At 42.1% G+C, this 18,313-nt stretch overlaps 1 protein-coding gene across 11 annotated transcripts in view; it reads left to right on the top strand.

Moving 5' to 3' along the window:
• The window catches only part of RARB (retinoic acid receptor beta), a 324,329-nt gene that overhangs the window by 222,717 nt on the left and 83,299 nt on the right, over positions 1-18,313 (top strand). For 2 of the 11 annotated variants that reach the window (XM_015281316.4, XM_015281317.4), the window contains exon 1: positions 9,623-10,240. The exons of 7 other annotated variants lie outside the window; for them this stretch is intronic. In XM_015281316.4, coding sequence (XP_015136802.1) covers positions 10,084-10,240 — 157 coding nt within the window. In that variant the 5' untranslated portion in view covers positions 9,623-10,083. Of the gene's footprint in view, positions 1-9,622; positions 10,241-18,313 lie in introns of those variants that run through there. 2 more of the 11 variants (XM_025147067.3, XM_040676766.2) reach the window with 2 other exon arrangements.

Below are 18,313 nucleotides of genomic sequence, written 5' to 3' on the forward strand. Positions count from 1 at the left end.
TAGATGGTTTTGCTTTTACTCTAGTAATGTTAAACTCATTTTTTCCAAATATTTTTTGCTAGCCTACAGAGTTATTTTGAAGCTGAAGGAGGAAAAGATGTTTTGAATCATGTCAAATACATTTACTGGGAAAGGGTTAATCTGCCCTCAGGAGTTGCTATGTAACTGAGTCCTGCTGGGAGAGTCAGGGTTCCAGCCAATGAGGCTCAGATCGACAATACAAAGCATCTATCTTCTGTTTCTTACGTGTTGTCAGTTATTGGACGTTTTCTGAACTAGAATTACACTTTAGCTCCTTTCATACTCTCCTGCAGAGTCTTAAATAATTGTATTCCGCACCAAAGTCAGAAAATAACAGTACAATGGCATGTATTGTACTGAAAATGTTACTTTTAGACAACTTTGAGTAGTGTGTAGAAAGGTCTGCCTTGCATCAAAACTTGAAGACTTAGAAAAGATGGTATTCCCAAGAGAACTTTGCTTTTCATACTCAGGAAAACTTTCTCCTACCTTTATTTCTCACCTGTGTACGCAGCCTTCAGTGTATATTTTGCGCAGAAAGAGTTACTAAACATCTGAACCTGAAGCTGTTCCTTCCTGCCTAAGATATTTCAAGAAGGCAGTATCCATTTTCACTGTGTCCTGGTTAGACTCTGTCTTTAGCTGTTCCTCTTCTTAAGGCCACTCAAGGCTTAAGGACTGAAGCATGAACTCTTAATTTTCTCCCTTAGAAGAGCCAGGTGTGTTTTCTTTAAGTCTTGCAGCTCAAGGAAAGCCTCTGTGATTGCACCAGCATATTTGTATGGAAGAGGTGGCACGTCTGAGTTTTTTGTTGTTTTTTTCTTTTTTCCTGGAGGAGATCCACCTACAATCTCTTTGAAGGCTACTGATAAGATGACAGGGAGACTAAGCCTGGCCTGTAAAAACACTACTTAGAAATCTTTGCTTCAGCGGCTGGGTTCTGATAGAAGGAAAAAGAGTGGAATGGTATTTGTCAACATGTCATTGAATTCTCAATATGTTTTACACTTCACTTGGATCTTTGTGCCTCATTTTTTCCAGAGAGGTTCTGCCTGATAACTTGTCCTGGCAAAGCTCATGGCCTTTCTCACATGCTTACGCAGTTCTGTCTCCAAGTGACATAATGTTCCAGTATTGTTCAGCTAGCAGAATATGCTCCAGCATCAGCGGTGAGCATTTGTATTCCTAGCAAGTCTGGTTCTATTAAAAAAAAAATAATAATAATGAGTTTTAGACAAATAAAGGGGTCCAGCAAGTGTGACTTCAACTTTTTGAAGTCTTCAAGTGACACATATTCACTAACTTATTATTTAGGATCTTGGTGAAAGTAACATGATATATAACATGATACTATGTAACATGAAAATAAGGAGAATTCTAACACGTTTGTCAGAATTGGGAGCGTTCATATGCCTCATTTGTGTAACTAAACCTTCTGTGGATTGTGGCTTGTTTCTCTATCCATTCATTCAAGTAGCTCCTTGAAAGAGTTGGGCCACAGCTCTGTCTCTTGGCATGTCCTTTAGAATACTTGGTGCTGAAGACAGAACGGATGGATGCAGTAAGGGCTAGACTTCGGAGCCATCTTGGGAAGGCAAAGGGATTCCTTCCATGCGTTCTTCTTTGTACAGCTCCATATAAAGGCAGGCAAAGTCTGTTCTTTTGATAGCCTACAGCTGATAAGAGTACATGGAAGACAAATGTATCATGAATGAGAAGGCTGTTCTTCAGGAGGTTTGTCCAAAACCATAGATGAATTCATAGGAATGAGTTTGTTTTTTTCCAATGCAATGGCAAGGTCTGAGGAGAGCTATCTAGTCAGAAGAAGGCTTGAGATATCAAAATGAAGGATTTTGGTCCATCTTAGGCAAAACAGATCTGATAGGTTTATATACCTGTCAAGCCTTACATGTATTATGTTCTTAAAAACTACCTTGAATAGTTTCCACTACATATGGTCCCAGAAGTGAAAAAAAAAAAAAAAAGATACTGCACAATGACTGGAGCAATGTGCTGTTGACCACCAGTCTTCAACTGCACCCCAGCTCTGTCTCTTTAAAAAAACAGCACACATATATATATGTCAGTCATGATTTCCTGAGCATGCCCATAGTCTACACATTCAATCTCTTCTATGTCTCACTGTGGGCATCTTGAAAACTATGTGTATGGGAATTTGAGGCTCTCTTTAGCCAGTATGGGACTAGCTTAATCAATCAGGTTGAGACCATGCAGATTTCTAGTGAATTGTGAATTTAAATTGCAGAGGTCAAGTAGAATTTGAGGAATGCACCAAAGTACAACTTGATTGCTGTATTCTAACATAGTCTGAAACTCAGAAAATATCTTTGCAATGTTTTAGACTTGATGTCATTTATGCTGCCAGTGCTTGAACATAATACAAGCCCAGCCTCATTTTTGCTGTCTGCTGAGATCATATCTGTGTTTGAATGTTAACGTTGATAAAACAAGGGAGGGTAAGGAAATGGTCTTTCCTCATCTGAAAGAGTTGTACCTGCAACAACCTAATTATGGACACAGTTGGTGTACCATAATAGGGATACGCAAAATCCCTTACCTACTCAGCAGTAGTTATTCTGTGATAACCTGTATGCTTGTAAAACTGGCCCAGCTAGCAAAGTTTGCTTATCAAACTGCCTCAGTGTAGTTAACATAATAACAACGTTCCTGAGAGGACGTGTGCCCTCACTTAATTCACACAGTATTGATGACGCATAGCCTACAAAGGGAAATAAAAGCCAGTTTTCCAAATAGTGAACACTTTTTCTGGGTGATTCTACATCATTTACAGAAAAAAAATCATACATACTGTTCCCCGGCCTGTTTCCACTGCAGATAGAAAGTACACCTCCACAATAAAACAAAGGTGCAATTGTGGCAGTACCTTAGAGCAACAGACAGGCTAGAGGTGTATGCTTGACCATCATTACTAGGGCCTTTCAGACTGTATCACCACATTGTCATTGCTGTCCTTATCCCTGCTAGCTAGGTAGGTGTACCAACACATTTCCCTGTTATTTCTTCCTTAATTTTGCTGCTTGAGATACCTCCAGATAGGATATTGGACTATTCTTTCAGTGTTTGATGAGGGCTTGATGGGGAACTAGCTATGCAGATGTTGAATTGTCATGAATTGTTCCTGTTCTTTGCTGGGGAGTTGGACTAGATGACCTTTAAAGGTCTCTTCCAACTCTTAGGGATTCTGTGATTCTATGACTATGTGTGTTAGGCTGCCAAGATGTGGTTCTATTAGCAACAAAATCCAGTCCATCTAAGCCCCAAATACCTATTCGAAATAGTGCTTAAGTAAGGCTTAGTCTTTGTTATGATATAGGCCTGCACTGATATGGAGTTCTGGGTTTTGCTCAAGTAACTTCGGTCACTTGTTGGAAGAAAGTGACTAGGGCTAAATTTTAAGATATCATCTGTGAACCTCTAGAAATCCTGTTATTCCAGTTTCTGTTCTGTTCTGATCCTGGCTCCAGCTGGGCTTGTAAGTTGTCTATATTAGGAACTCCATTTATTTTGCATTTTCTAACATGATTTATATACACACCATGAGGTGCCATTCAGGATATCAGGACATCAGGAGATACTATACTTTTGTCAGGTAACGTTTCATTTTTTCCTCTTTCAAAAGGTCAGATACAAAATAAATGCTCAAATAAATTTTTGGAATCTTTTAATATGTTTAAATGAGCTTTGTGCTTTTTTGCCTTCTGCCAACCATGCACACAATCAGCGTATGGGAAGCTTTATTGTTAGAAGCATTAACATTCAATATTTCAACTTACGCTTCTGCTTCTTACCTCTTGCTTCTACTTAGAGTTTATAGATTTCCCAGCCCTTGTTGTCCCTGGATTATATAATGCAGTGTGTCAGTGCCATGCATGGCACCGTAGTTACCTCAGCATTTCCATTATAACTTTCTGTTTTGAGGGATTCATAAGTTAGCACTAAAAATGTCTTTCTTGGCAAAACCTTGAAACAACAGTTTCTGGTCATTTAAAAAAAAAAAGCAAAATGAAACCATCCTTTTTTCCTTCTTTTTCCTGGCAACCATCTAGCACGGTGTTTGCAAGATCTCCCGAACAGCAAACGTGAGGAAGGCTATTCAGTATGCAGCCAATTACAAATGTAATAATACTTTCTCTTTTTATATCTTTCAAAAATGCATGTCATCCCACCTTTGGGCTGATGATGTCACTGCCTGTTTGCCAGCCTTTCTGGAACCAGCAGCGGTCGGCCTTTGGGGCCTCAGGGAGGTGCAGCTTGGGCTGTGTTTTCCTTTCCTTGCAACATGGATGAGTGCTCTAAAAAAATATGTATCCCTCTTTCTCTTGGTTCACTCAAGTCTAATGACTTACTATCTCCTTCTGTGTCACAGAGCTGCAGATTTATCACTGTCTAAAAAAAACATATTGGATATATATGAATATCTAGAATATTATTAACAAAAACAAATTTGAAAAGGATAATAAATCTCCTGTTATAATGGGTAAGTGATTTGCTGTTAGAGAAGAGGCTGTCGGGGGACCTGTGGGTGAGTTATACTTTGCCAATCACTAGGCATTCCTGTGTTTTCCTTAGGAAGATCTAGTAGTAGTCATTCTTAGAAATGCGCTGCCGAACCAGATACATTTCCAGTTCTATCACCCAGGGCAGTTCTCCTTCCCTGGCTTTGGGCCAAAGGAATGTGAAATGCAGAGTGGATTCTAAGAAACATGGTAGCGTGCTCCAGTTTGTGAGATGAATTAGTTTTACTGCCTTTAAGTTAAGCAGTCAGCTTTAAAGGCATCTTTACAAGTACATATCCACTGGTTAAAATAGAGAAAAAGCCTTTATCCCAAGTAGGTGACGTGCAGGCTGGTTGTATGTCCAAGTTCTGGATCTGGAGCTGACTAACTCCGTTTTTCCCATCTGAAATCAAATATTGTTCTGCACTGAATACTTTCACCAGTTGCTGTTAGATTTCAGGCCTGAAGTAATTCTTCCTGTTACGTGCAAATTCCTGTCTCAGTCATTGTGCACAGTAGCATACAGCAGCTACAAGAAACTCCTTTTTGACTTAAGTTCACTGTTCTTCATGGTTGTCCATGCCAGTTGTGTCACTTTGTGCCAGTAATTTTACTGTGTTAATTTTCTTATGGGCCATTCTTGCTCAGGATGGATCTCCGTTCCCTCAGAACTACCTTGGAGTTATAAATATTCAGCCATTCTCCTGTGTCTCAGCAGTTCTTTTCCTTACAATCTTTTAACATCATTTTTGTGCTTGAGATGGGAGGAAAACGTCCTACAACACTAAAAAAAAAATGCATGCAGTGTTATGGGGATTCAGATTTTCAGGTGTGAAACTCTCTATCACCAATTGGAGAGGGAAAAAAAGAAAAAAGAAGCTAAAGCAGACAAGTACTGTTTCATATTAACATCTATTCTCAATGAAGAGGTAAAAATCAAAGCCTCCGTGTGTGAGGCAGGGTTAGTGAACTGCCAGTGATTCTCCCAGCAACTGACACAAAGGAATCTGTGAGTATCAAAGCTGAGGCAGCAAGCTTAGTGTCAGCTCTTGCCTAGGGAGTAGAAGAAAACATCACTTTGTCTCTGCTTTCACTGCTTAAACACACACATCATTCACTAGTAACCATTTACTCTGCTGTCAAAACTGTTTCAAGAGAGTGCTACATTTGATTAATAGTAAAATGCATGCATGCAAAAAAAAAGCATGCCTCCCCTGAGGTACTCATTTTGGACAATTTTTTGCATGTACTTTTTAATTTTTCCATGCTACAAATATGCCTGTAATATTCCAAGAGAGCTGTGTTGCTTGTAGTAAAGTCCTTTTTATTTAGAAAGCTTAGTGCACTAACCCTAATTCTAGTTAAAACTCTTTCTCACTGAGGCATATCACAGCATCCTCAGACTCTTGTGCTAAAGAAAAAGTGACCAGCACAAACGTGTGTAGCCCATGATTCATAGTGCTTCTCTCTGAATTGTCCAGTGGGTAATTGCAGTACAAAAACCAGAGAAACAGATGTAGACCCTAAACCTCGGCTGTAAATTTTTGTTTTATGATTATGGGTTTCAAATGTGCTATGTCACACTGACAAATATACAGTAACACCAAAGGAAATAGATTTCTGACTTGAACTTTTGCTTTTTATTTCGCTTATGGCTAAGAATATGTTTATTGTAAAGTCTCTGCCATTGCAGTCTGAGAGAAAACAGATCAAAGCGGTGATGTGAAATCACGATTTCTTTGCATGGATAAAGGGGAAGATATCAGAGCGAAGTTTCCCGCTCGCTGTACCTCCGTATGAGCTGGGTAGACATGTAAAATATGTGGCATTACTTAAAGTTTCATTACATTCGAATTAGAGGGCTATTAGTTATCACAATAATTGTGGTTAGTCCTGATCTCAATTAGAAAATACCCACCGCTTTATGAGCGTAGCTTTTCCTGATACTCAGTTTAAAAACCCGCAAGTATCATTCTATTTCAAAGTGAAATATGAGATACATAAATTACTGTATTGTAGAAATAGTATGCGAGCAAACGATTAGACTATTTGAAGAATTCATTAATTACATGTGGGTTTTGTAATAAGTGTAAGCATTAGCACAACTATTATTCGTAATAAAACATGATGAGCTACCTGGCTCATTTAGGTACAGTGTGAAAAAGCCATCTTTTTCAATTCGTATGCAGCTGCGCGTGACTTCCTGACGTTTACTTTCAGAAGTTGCCAGTCTACGTTTGGCAGCAAAACGGGCAGGTTTTGTTTGTAAGTTCTGTTTTAGAAGGCTGGTAATGGAATAAACAGAAGTGAATTTCTGTTTGTATGATTTTATTTATTTTAACTCACATGGGCAATATGTTTTTCTTGGCTTCAGCTTAAGCTGTTCCGAGAGCCCTGGTCTGCACAAAATGCTATTTTCTCTCTAAATCAGAGACTGACAAAACATACTGTGTTTTGTATGATCCCTTCGAGTTATTTTTGTGATGACGCATTGCATATTCCAAACTTCTCGTGCATGCTGTATCATTTGGTTAGAAAATGCTGCCTTCTAATTTAGCTCTGTTACTCAAAACAAACCAAATTGCAGCAATATAGCCAGCTGAGATTGTAGCAGAAATTTAACCACTTTTTCACTTGCCATTTTGCTACAGAGAATTCTGCTTGCTGGGCTGATACTGTTTAAAACAAGCTTTCCCTAAAAGATGACTTTTTGGGTAAACAAGTGCTGTGCATAATTTTCAGATTACAGAGTGTCGGGGACCTCATCGGCTTGAGGACTTTCCAGCATGGGGGAATACATCCTAACAAACTTAGAAAGTCCTTAAAAACACAGTGTTAAACGCCAGCTTTGTCACTCTTCTACCTAGAGGGAAGGTGGAAAGAGATGCTGGCTGCTGCAGGGACAGCTAGAGTTCTGCCATCCGAGGGGAAAAAAAACGTTAAGAAAGCTTTTGTTTTTATCTCTTCCAGATTACAACAGGTCTTTTTCTGGCTGCTTGTTTGTAATATGGATGTATCAGTTTCAAGGGAGCAAGTGTGCGGGGGTCTTCTTTGTTTTTTATTTAAATTCTTGAACCTTTGTGAAAAGTTTTGTTAATACAATCTACAGGCATTGTCACAGAGCTCTCAGTTCATCAAAGGACTTTTTGTAGAGAGGACATCACATCCATTAAACTGGTTGCACAGGTCTCAGAGTGAATCTCTCTCCAGTATTTCTTTACAGTCCTCAATTGTGTGCCTTTGCCCTGCACGGTGTCCCCTGCTCTGCCAGGCTCCGATTTTGGGATTTGAGAAAACATTCAGTAATGGAGTGTTTCATTTTCCAGTTTTCCAACCTGAGCTAGCTTTTGATTTTCATGAAATGCCGAGAAGCCACACAAGTGACTGGAGGGGAGAAGGGAGGGAGGGCAGAAAGGCAGAGAAAGGAATCTTGCCTCTCCTGGAACCAGGCTCCTTTGTGCCTCTGGAAATCTCGCCCTGGGCTCCTCAGGGCTGTGCACGTTCGCTCTGCCAGATCCTTGGCGCATTTGCTGAAAGTAAAAGCATACATGTGGTCACTTAGCTTATGTCCTTTCCAGTGGGGCAGAGGGAGTGCTTCCAGGCTCCTCAATGTTATTTTTCACTTTTAAAGTGTCTGTAGGTATAAGGTCTCACTGGAGTCTCTTTGGAAGCAAGACTTTGCAGAGGATGATTATTTACAGAAGAAGGCTTTGCGCTGGCTTGATGCAAAGGGTAGGCCAGCAGAGAGCCATGCACACGGTGCTGGCTGAGGGCAGCCCTGGCAAGGCCTTGCAACCCGTCATGGGGAGGGATGCCAGAAATGCTGCTGCGTGGGTGTTGGGGTGGGTCTCCAACCATGAAATGAAGGCAGGGGTAACCCCATGCCTTCAAAATGTCAGTGAGAAAGGACATGGCAGCCTCTGTGGCGCATGGGTGTAAGGGACAGCTGGGTGCTGTGCCTGGGGGCTTCTGTGGCCTCCTCTCACCAATATCTGCGGGGAGCAGGATGAGTACCGGGTAGGTCTGGACCCCACAAAGAAACCCATTGCCTTTTTCCCCTCTCACCCTCCTAGTAGCTGGGGCTCATTAGCTGTGTGAAAGCTGATACAGCCCCTCCGGGGCCACGCGAGCCAGCCCTGCCCCTCTCAGCTAATCAGAGACAGGCAAGACATGGGATGGCAGCAGCCAGGATGGGAGAGGAGGGAGTTGCCTCCTGGCCCCGGCTGGGCTGTGGCCTCACTGTTCTGGGCCTACATGGGCATGCCGCAGGGACACACCCCAGCCCAGTGGGCAAGCCTGGGAGCGTTGAGCAGCGTGGCCTGGCTCCTTTGCAGTTGTAACACACAGCTGCCTGTTTTAGGAGTGAGAAAAGGGCTTGTGAGGAGAGATGGGGACTTGCAGAGCCCCGTACGGCAGGGATGGGCACACCAGGAGCAGGGCTGTGCCAGCCATCCCTTTGTGGGTGGCACCGAGCGGTGGTGCCCCTTCAGGGTGAGGCTGCTCTGTGCTGCCCCGATGCTGGGGTGATGCCTGCGGCTGTGGCTCTGGTGCAGCAGCGGATGCCTGGGCGTTGCTCATGGACTCTCCAGGGGAGCAAAGGAATGTGGCGGGGGGAGAAGGGAGCGGGGAGGGGGCACAGAAGTTTCATCAAATTGAGCTGAGATGCGCAAACCCCCGCTCACAGCAACCACCTAAAGCGGCGCTGTGCAAACAGCCTCCCGGACGGCGCAGGGCCTGTTTCTATTCCCGGCATGATTCTCCTCCTCCTGATTTTTTTTTTTAATTTTTTTTTTATTTTATTTTTTGAATTTAAATGTTATTTTTTCTTCGCCTCCCTGCTCACTCTCGCCAGCCCCGACAAAGCAGGGCGACCTGGGGAGGGCCGCGCTCGCCCTCGCCGCCCGCTGCCTGCTCGCTGCCGGGCTGCTGGGAGTTTTTAAGCCGTGTGAGAATCCTGGGAGCTGGTGATGTCAGACGCCTGGGTCATTTGAAGGTTAGCAGCCTGGGAAGGGTTCACAGAAAGTTCACTCGCATATATTAGGCAATTCAATCTTTCATTCTGTGTGACACAAGTAGTAGGAAGTGAGCTGTTCAGAGGCAGAAGGATCTATTCATGGCTGAGGGGGATCCAGAGGTCCTACCGGAGCTGTTTCGACCCCGGGACTCAGCCGTCCGCGCGGTGCAAGGAGCTGCAGGCAGCCGGCAAGCGCCTGAGGAACGGGACTGGTTCTAGAGAGATTTTGGGGGAGATTGAACGGAGCTAAAACTTGGAATGCGGCTTGCTTCCCCCCATCTTGCTGGATTGGCTGGGCAGCCTGGAAAATGGTAAATGATCATTTGGATCAATTACAGGCTTTTAGCTGTGTTGTCTGTCATAATTCATGATTCTGGTCTGGGAAAAAGACCAACAGCCTACGTGCCAAAAAAGGGGCAGAGTTTGATGGAGTTGGGTGTACTTTTATGTGCCATTTTCCTCCACACCTAGAGGAAAGCACTTTTGCAGGCATTCTGTACAGGGGGAATCATGTTTGACTGTATGGATGTTCTAGCAGTGAGCCCTGCTCAGATGCTGGATTTCTACACTGCGAGTCCGTCTTCCTGCATGCTCCAGGAGAAGGCTCTCAAAGCATGCTTCAGTGGATTGGCACAAACAGAGTGGCAACACCGGCACAGTGCTCAATGTAGGTCCCAACTGTTCTTTTTCCACTTTAAAGCAATTATGATTATTTGCATGTATGTAAAAAAATACTTTTAATTAAGTGCAGGGGTAATGAGGGGCGGGGGGAATTTTTGTGCAGAATGTGCTTTGCAAGCCTTTTTCCTCCTTTGGCCAGGAGGGAAAAAGAAAAGAAAGCGCCGTGCTGTTTTCTGTTTATCCCTTCTTATGTAGTATATTGATCCTTACAACAGTTCTGAAGCCAAGAAGGAACACATAAAATTGTAATATTATACAACGCTTGTAAAACTCCAACCAGTGAAGGACGAATTTACATAGCATCTCTGTAGTAGTTTTTTTTTTTTTTCTTTGCTTCCTTAATCTAATTTTGCACCACGTTTGATAATCTGGATGCTTGTTGTCTTGAAGTGCATTTCTGCAGAGCAGCCAAGCAATTAAAATGCTGCTCTGTGCAGTTCTTACAAAGCCATTGAATTGCACTGGGTAGGTGCCATTCCAAAAATCAGACAGTAGTTTTAAGTTTCTGAAGAAAAGGCAATATTTCTTTGTACTGACCTTGCTGCCACCTTTCTTCTTCACTTTGTTGCTCTAAGAAGTTGCTGTTTTGCTAGAAAACTACTCACTGTGAGCACCCTTTGAGTTTAACCATCAATTATTTCTATACCTTGAGATTCAGGCAGTGGTACACGAGTAATGGAGGAAGAAGAGTTAGTGGTGGGACACTTAAGAAAACATGTTATTATGTTAGAGAGTCTTGATTTTGTGCTGAAATACATAGGTAGTAAACTGATAGTATTTTAACTCCACAATTTCAAGTTTGAGAAAGAAGTGCCAGAAAGCATCCCCTTATACTCTGCATAAAAGCTTGCAGGATGCTTCACTGCTCTGACGGTGATTTAGATAAATGACTTGGCTATCTATCAAAATGTTTTTAGCACGCTCTCAGGCACTCCAGTACACCATTAACTGTCTGATTGTTTGAAATTTTTGTTTTGCAGTGTGTTAAAAAGTTGCCTGGAATTAGAATAGTTCTCACTTCAATGCAGTTAATCTCAAGGCGGGGGGGGGGGGGGTGGGATCGAAAAATAAATTTAACAAATGGTCGATGAAGTAATGCGTTTTTCACTCTTCTCAAAAGTTTTCAGTCAGCAAATGACATTTGTGTGGGTTGAGTAAGGAAAACAGAACTGCAGAAATCAATGACTACCAGCCTACGACACTGCAAATATTTTGATGTCTTTACAATTAAAATTAGACTGTGAAGTTCAGCATGGGATGTTTATTTTCTCCACGCTGTTCTCAAAATGCTTCAAACGAGATATGAAACAAAGCTCTTTCTTCAAAATAATGTTACTAGCTCTGGGCGAGCTTCAGTTAGAGGGGAAAAAAAAACCCAAACAGACGTTTCACTAAAAATGTGATTTTTTTCTGCTGTGGAAGGAACTTTCCTATAACTTCGGCAGCGATATAATGGAAACTCAGAATTAAACTTTCCTGAAGTAGGAGGAATAAGCTATCGTAAAAAGCCTTCATTTGGAAAGTATTCTTAAATAACTTCTGGTTTAAAAATCTCCTGTTCATTCTCTTTTGTTTTGTTAATAACTAGAGGCACGATTCTTAAGAACAAAATATATGATGTTTGTTCTTGGACAAGTTAAACACGGGATTACCCTTATCGGAATGGAATGAGTGGTAAATATGTCATTTGCTTAGGGCCTGCGATAAGAGACAAGTGTTGATAACAGCAAAGTTTAGCTAGTCGGAGAAACTAATATTAACAAGAGCAAATAGAAAAATACAAGGCAAATGCATTCAGGAATCCAGACTCCTAACTTTGTGAGGAATGGGATTAATCTTCACTGCATGGGAATCCAAAGTCAGGCTGAAACCTGAATTATAATCCGGTGGCTGTAATTTGAACTGTGAAATCTAATGGTATGTGAATATGGAAAAGCAATTTAGTTAGAGTCTAAATGAAGAATTCTGTTTGATTTCTATAGCAAGTGGTGATTTTAGTTTCGGAAAAATAGCAAGCACTTTATGCGTGTGGATAAATATAGGTATGTGGATTATAAAATAGTAACATTATGTCAGCGTGTAAGATTTGATGTTGTATCTCCTGAAAATAATGTCAAAAACCAGAATTCTTGCGGTAGAGAAAACTTTCAGTGGTTTAAAGGTTGCTCCAGTAATTATGAATACGAAGATAACAATGGTTAATTTGAACTGAAGTGTTTCCTGATTCTCCCTTTTCATGAAGACCTGGGTGATTTAATGAAATGTAATCGTAGCCAAATTTTGAAATTATTAGACATATAATAAGTTTTTGTTTTTTTTTTGTCTAGTTTGTTGTTTTATTTTTGGCTCTCCCATAAAAGCAGTACACCTGCAGCCATAGCTTTAGGCCTGAGAAATATTGCTTTGATAGAGATGTGATTGCAGAGTAAAAGGTAAATGGTTGTTAAGGGAATAATACCTGAACAGTGCAGCCTCAGAACAGCCCAGCAACAATCCCAGCATCAAGGTTTCAGCTGAAATATTCGCAAAATTGGCTGTTGCAGAGGTTAAGGCAGAACGCTGTGGGTCTCCAACTTCAGCACATCTTCAGGATGTTAATCCCGTTACAATTCACTAAGCCAACGCACTCCTGCAACATCACAAATTTTGTAGTCCACGAGGGTCTCCAAAGTGAAGCAGAGGGTAAGATGCAACCCAAACATGACCTTAACTTGTGTGGCATTTTTTTCCTCCCCCTGTGGGAGGAAAAGCATGCTATGGATCTGCAACCCAAACGCTAGCCACTGTGTACTGTAAGATGTGCTACGAGCACACACAGATTGTATACATTTGTGTGCTCACGCATGTTTATATTTTATCTGATGCTTCTTACCTTGTTACAGACTTAAAGAGAAGTTATTTATTTACAAACGAAATTGTGGACACAAGGATGACACTAGAACTGGCTGCGGTTTTAATCATGAGTAATTCTCCTTTTCTCTTAAGATAAAAATCAGGTTGATATAATCAAATTAGAGGAGAATAGTTCTTAAGAGGACAAAAATGACTGAAGTTAAGATAGCAAGAATGATTAATTTATACTTCAAGACAGATGGAATTTTTTGCTCCCTTATTGTGTAGTGACAACAATTACCAAGAGAAAACAAGTAACTTTTGGTGAAATGCGAGCTAACTCAGCAGTGCGGAAGTGGGAATGAGACAAGCCCTAAGAGGGAATGAGCTACAAGGCAGAGTGATTTTCCTTTGGCCTTGGAAAAGCATTTAAAAAAGTCTTCATTAGCCTTCATTAATTAAAGAAGTAAAAAACAAATGAGAAGGCCCAAAGCCAGAATAAGTTTGCTTGGTAGTATGTAGTGTTTTAGCTGATAATATCATGAAATACTACGATCTGCCGTGTTTTGCTACGTTTAGAAGAGTACGGAGTATGAGGAAGGCAAAAGTTAGGAACATGGCAACAGAGTGCGGCACGATGTGGGCACTCCTGAAGCATGCGGTTGTTGTTTGCGTCCTCTGGGAAGTGTTCATCTGGAGAGGTTGAGAAAGTATTAACTTCTAGAAAGTTTGTGAAGATGGAGATCCACAGGGCATACATTTTACTTCTGAATTCCGGATTATTGCGGCGTTTGGGTCGGGTTCTTGCTCCCTGCAAGCAGTGGGAGTACTAGAAACATCTGCGTTCAACAGAAAAAAAAAAAAAAAAAAAAAAAAAAAAAGAAGTGCAGGACTTTTTCTTTCATCTTTCTGAATTTAAAAGCAAACATTTTGAAGTAAGGGCTTGTAATCTGCATTCCCGGGTATCAAATGGCTGCAGGTGTGTTTGCTAGTGCCCAAAAGGCAAGATCTGTTTGAACCAGGTTATTTTCTTTAAAGTTCATGTATAAACTTTACACTGTAATCATTAGGACCGATATGCTTAGAAGGAGTTTTTATTTAATTTTTTGTACTTGTGGCTTAATGCCCTGAAATATGTGATGAGAAGTATTTGTTTCTGATCCTCTTCAATACGCAGATTTTCTCACTCAAAACGTCACAGGGGGATGTTTTTCTTCCAAATGAATTGAAATGAGAGCAACTGATCCTCTATGTAGGCTCTGATCTAGGTCGCCCGATTCATCTGCTGGTGCAGGAAAACTCTAATGGATGTGCACCGCTGTCAAAAACTCCTGCAGATAAAAATGATGAGAGGCATTCGCTGGTGAAGCCGGGGTGGGATAAGCTTGGAGGAAAAGCAATGTATCTTTGGGTGACTCCCCGCTTGCCTAATGCGTCTGTGCAGTGAAGGTGTAACTTGTCAGAACAAAGCTAGCCTGCTGCAGCGCTGCCTCACAGAGGTTACACTGAAGTTAAGGAGTTGAAAGGGAGAGATAATGTTTCAGACGGCCAAGTTAGTCATCCTCACATCCAGCTAAATCCCCACTTACTGCTGAGCGCGCTTCCCAGAGCCGCGTTCTCTAAGCGTGCCAGCGTTGTGCCTGCGCGGCTGCCAGGGCCACAGCCAGGCCGGGGGCTTTGCCTGGTGGTGTGTGGGGAACTGGGCAGCCTGCGGGGCAGATTGGGCCCACACGGCCCCCCAGTGCTCTGATCTAATTCACGCACCGCCCCGCACACAGCTGAAGCGCTGCGACTGTGCTGTGCAACCAGCGTTTGGGTTTGGGGGCCTGTTTGTGAAAGAGATGCCGTGCTGGAAAGGGCTGTGGCCGTCAGCCCGTCCCATTGAAACCTTAAGGACGAGTGGGACTGCGATGAGTTCTTGGGTCGTCCCGGCCACGGGGGCCAGCACTGGCAAGTGTGTGAGCAGGGGGGCCCGTCCCTCGCCCCTTTCCCGCTGTCTGCCCTGGCAGGAGGTCCCACAGTGGGTGGCTCCCACCCCGGTGAGGCAGCGGTGCGCAGCCCCACGAGGAAGGATATCGGTGGATGTATAAAATGGCCAAGGAACTTCAGTAAATAGACTTTACCCTTCAGGATCCACGGATCCTGGCAGCGGCTGCGAGGGAGGGTGGGGTTGTACTTTTCCCCTTCCTGTACTTGGACACTTTTGATTATCCAGACTTTCTGGGACTGAGCAGGGCTGCCTAATAACAAAGCCTGCATAATATAATTACCTAAATAGGCCTATTGTCCTTTTCAAATTACTACGCTGTGAAAACCTTAAACTTTTTTACTGGAAATGTTATATGTAGCGTTTAGATAGCTGAATGGCTGTTGCAAGGAGAAGATCCCGTTCCCTCGTTTCTCACTGCTGTGTGGCTGAGAAGCTGACTATCTGCCTGCCGTCTATTGATGTTTACTCCTTTTGGGAAGCAAATATTTTAGCCCCTTCTGGCGGGGTAAACTGCCAAAAGTAATAGGGCTGGAAATACAAAGCTATGATTGATTTTGACCTTTGCTCACGTGCACGAAGTCTGTCCCCATGCAGTGTGACCCATGCCACTTTGTGCTGAAATCCAAGCCCTTTCAAACCAAATGGAACCATGAAAATAGAAGCCATGAAATGCTCCAAACTCTTCTAAAATAACAGAATCATCTTCTCCTCTGTACTGCAAGAAAAAGTATAGCAGGAGGGCAGCAGAACTGGGTTTAGTAGCAGGCGAACCAAGAGTAATGTCTTCCGTCTGCTGCTGCCTTTTTATGAGAACCATATTCTAGGTACAAAATAAACAAACTGATACAATGTGGGAATGAATCTTCTGTGTATTCTTTTGGTCGCCATCATCTCAGCTATTCCTCCTAATCATAGTAAACAACTTTCATCCAGAAATCTGTATTTGAAAATATCTTTTTAAAAATAATCTCATGTTTGGGATTTTATTCATCCGCTGCTGCATGAGCAAATGTGTTTCAAAAGTTAAGAATGTCAGAAACAGTAGCCTGAAGTTAGCATCCTAAATCCACATTTCATGGCTTCACTTCCAAAAATGCAGGGAATCTAAGAGCTCCCTCAGCACTTCTAAAAACAGGCCACGTATTGAAATGATCAGATATTGTCTAGAACTTTTACTTAATATTAAAAATTTGAGAGGATTTTTCTACTTCACCTCAGCTACATGAAAAAGCAATTAAATGACAGAGTTCACAGCACGGAGTGGAAATAGAGACACTTACAGGACAAAGCAGGACTTGTTTTAAACAGCATACTACCCTTTTTCTGTAAATTTTACAAGGGGAGTTTTCAGAATTGAACACTTAAAATACAAGGCTAGGGATTTGGGTTTTTTTCCCATGTATTTTGCCTGTCTTGCTTATTCCTATGACTTTCTGTTTGCTTCCTTGCACGAGTGGACTTTTCCCCAGTCGGTTTCAGACTTTTCCTCCTGGTATAGGTTTCAACAGATAGATGATCTTCATATTCACCCCTCTCATTTGCAACTGCTCTGTGTTGTTTTCCCAGTGACAGTGAATTCACGTGGTTGTGTTCACTGCAGATTTTGCTTTTTCTGGGGAGGGCTGAGGAATCTAGCTTCCTTCAGCTCATTTTAGTGATCTGAATAGGAGTGGAGAGCTTGCATCATGTGATGGGGCAGCTCACGGCAGATCACCAGCATGGGGTCCGTGTGTGAGAACTTCTGTTGTACACGACAATCTGATAAGGATATCATGTGGTTTAGGAACACATTCCCACAATGTTAACTTCTTTGTCCCTTTATTCGGGAGTGGGTAAGGAAAAACGTAACAAACTGATGCCAGCTCTTATATAACTGACCCCACTTTCTTTTAGCGTTCTGTTTGAGTTTTACAGCTTCTTCAAATACTTTTGTTGAGAGATGGAAATACAATCCAGCATGTCTGTGTAAAGAATCCTGGACACAGAGTATATAATATACCTTCTGTTCCCCTTGGACAAGGTGATTTTTCTTTCCCCTGCTTATACCGTATATAAACGGAATATTATAAAACTATGTAAGTTAAATATATACATGCAAGTGACACTTGTATAGGTTTAATAGGTTAAAGCTTGAGTGAGTATTTATAAATTCTCAAAGTGCTCTGGATCTTCACCGCTAAGGACATGGTGTTAAAGTCCATCCATAGTTTGGAGGGATTTCCGTTTCGTGCACTTTCAGTGACTTAGACTTTACCCTTTAAGTGCATCCCCTAAGATAAAGAGCGGAGGAACGTCTCACAACAAAGACTTTTTTTAGCACCGCTTTGTTTCATTTAATGATTAGGAGGATGTCTTTCCACTGAACCATAATACTTTTCTCTCGGCTCACATTGTATTTTTAGCAAGGATCTTTGAACAATAACAAGACAAATTAAGTGTATCTTTGTCTTTTAGAGCCTTATCTTGTGAGGCCCTTCAATGCACTCAGCGCTCCACCCTTGGATTTAATAAGAGTTTCAGACACAGAGCGCTTCTAAGACTGAGCCTTTAACATGTTTATGTACCACTGCTTTACTGAAATGCTAGTAAATGCTGATGCCATTGTGCTGGATATTCAGCAGGAGGAACAGCCAACATTGCTTTTCTTCTTAGGGGAAAAAAAAAAAGAAAAAAAAAAGAATTATTCTCCTTTCGAGCTCCACAGCACAGATGTGTAGCAGCTGATTGAGTTTCCCAGTGCTGCACCAACCAAAGACAAATGCTGCCATTAGATCCAACTCAGGTTTATTTCAGTGGGTGCTTCAATGCTGGAAAGCTATTTGTGCCCATAATACACTCAGAGTGGAAGAAATGGTTCGTTCAGGAAAAAACAACAACAGTGGTATGAAACAAAAAATCTCTTGAATCCTGTCATTTCTTCTGTCTGAACACAGCTTGTGGTGAAACACACATCACTGTAGTGATGTTCATGGTGTTTTGTTACTTCTTTGCCAGCCTGTTGGGAGCACACAGCCATCACACAGAGGTGTCTTTCTCTTTGCCTCTATGGCAGCACTGGCCTGTCGTCTTCCAGTCTTGCACCAAAGTCTCTCCTTTGCCAGCTGGAGACCAGTGTTAGGAACTTTTGCGGGCTCCTGTGTGATAAGCAGACCTAACAGGGGCTGGGATGATTTAAAGTGTTCCCAGTCCCACTCAAGGCCAGCAGGCCTCCTCCCAGCCCCGCTCCTTTGCTCCTCA

Source organism: Gallus gallus, chromosome 2, assembly GCF_016699485.2.
Source record: "Gallus gallus isolate bGalGal1 chromosome 2, bGalGal1.mat.broiler.GRCg7b, whole genome shotgun sequence".
NCBI lineage: Eukaryota > Metazoa > Chordata > Aves > Galliformes > Phasianidae > Gallus > Gallus gallus.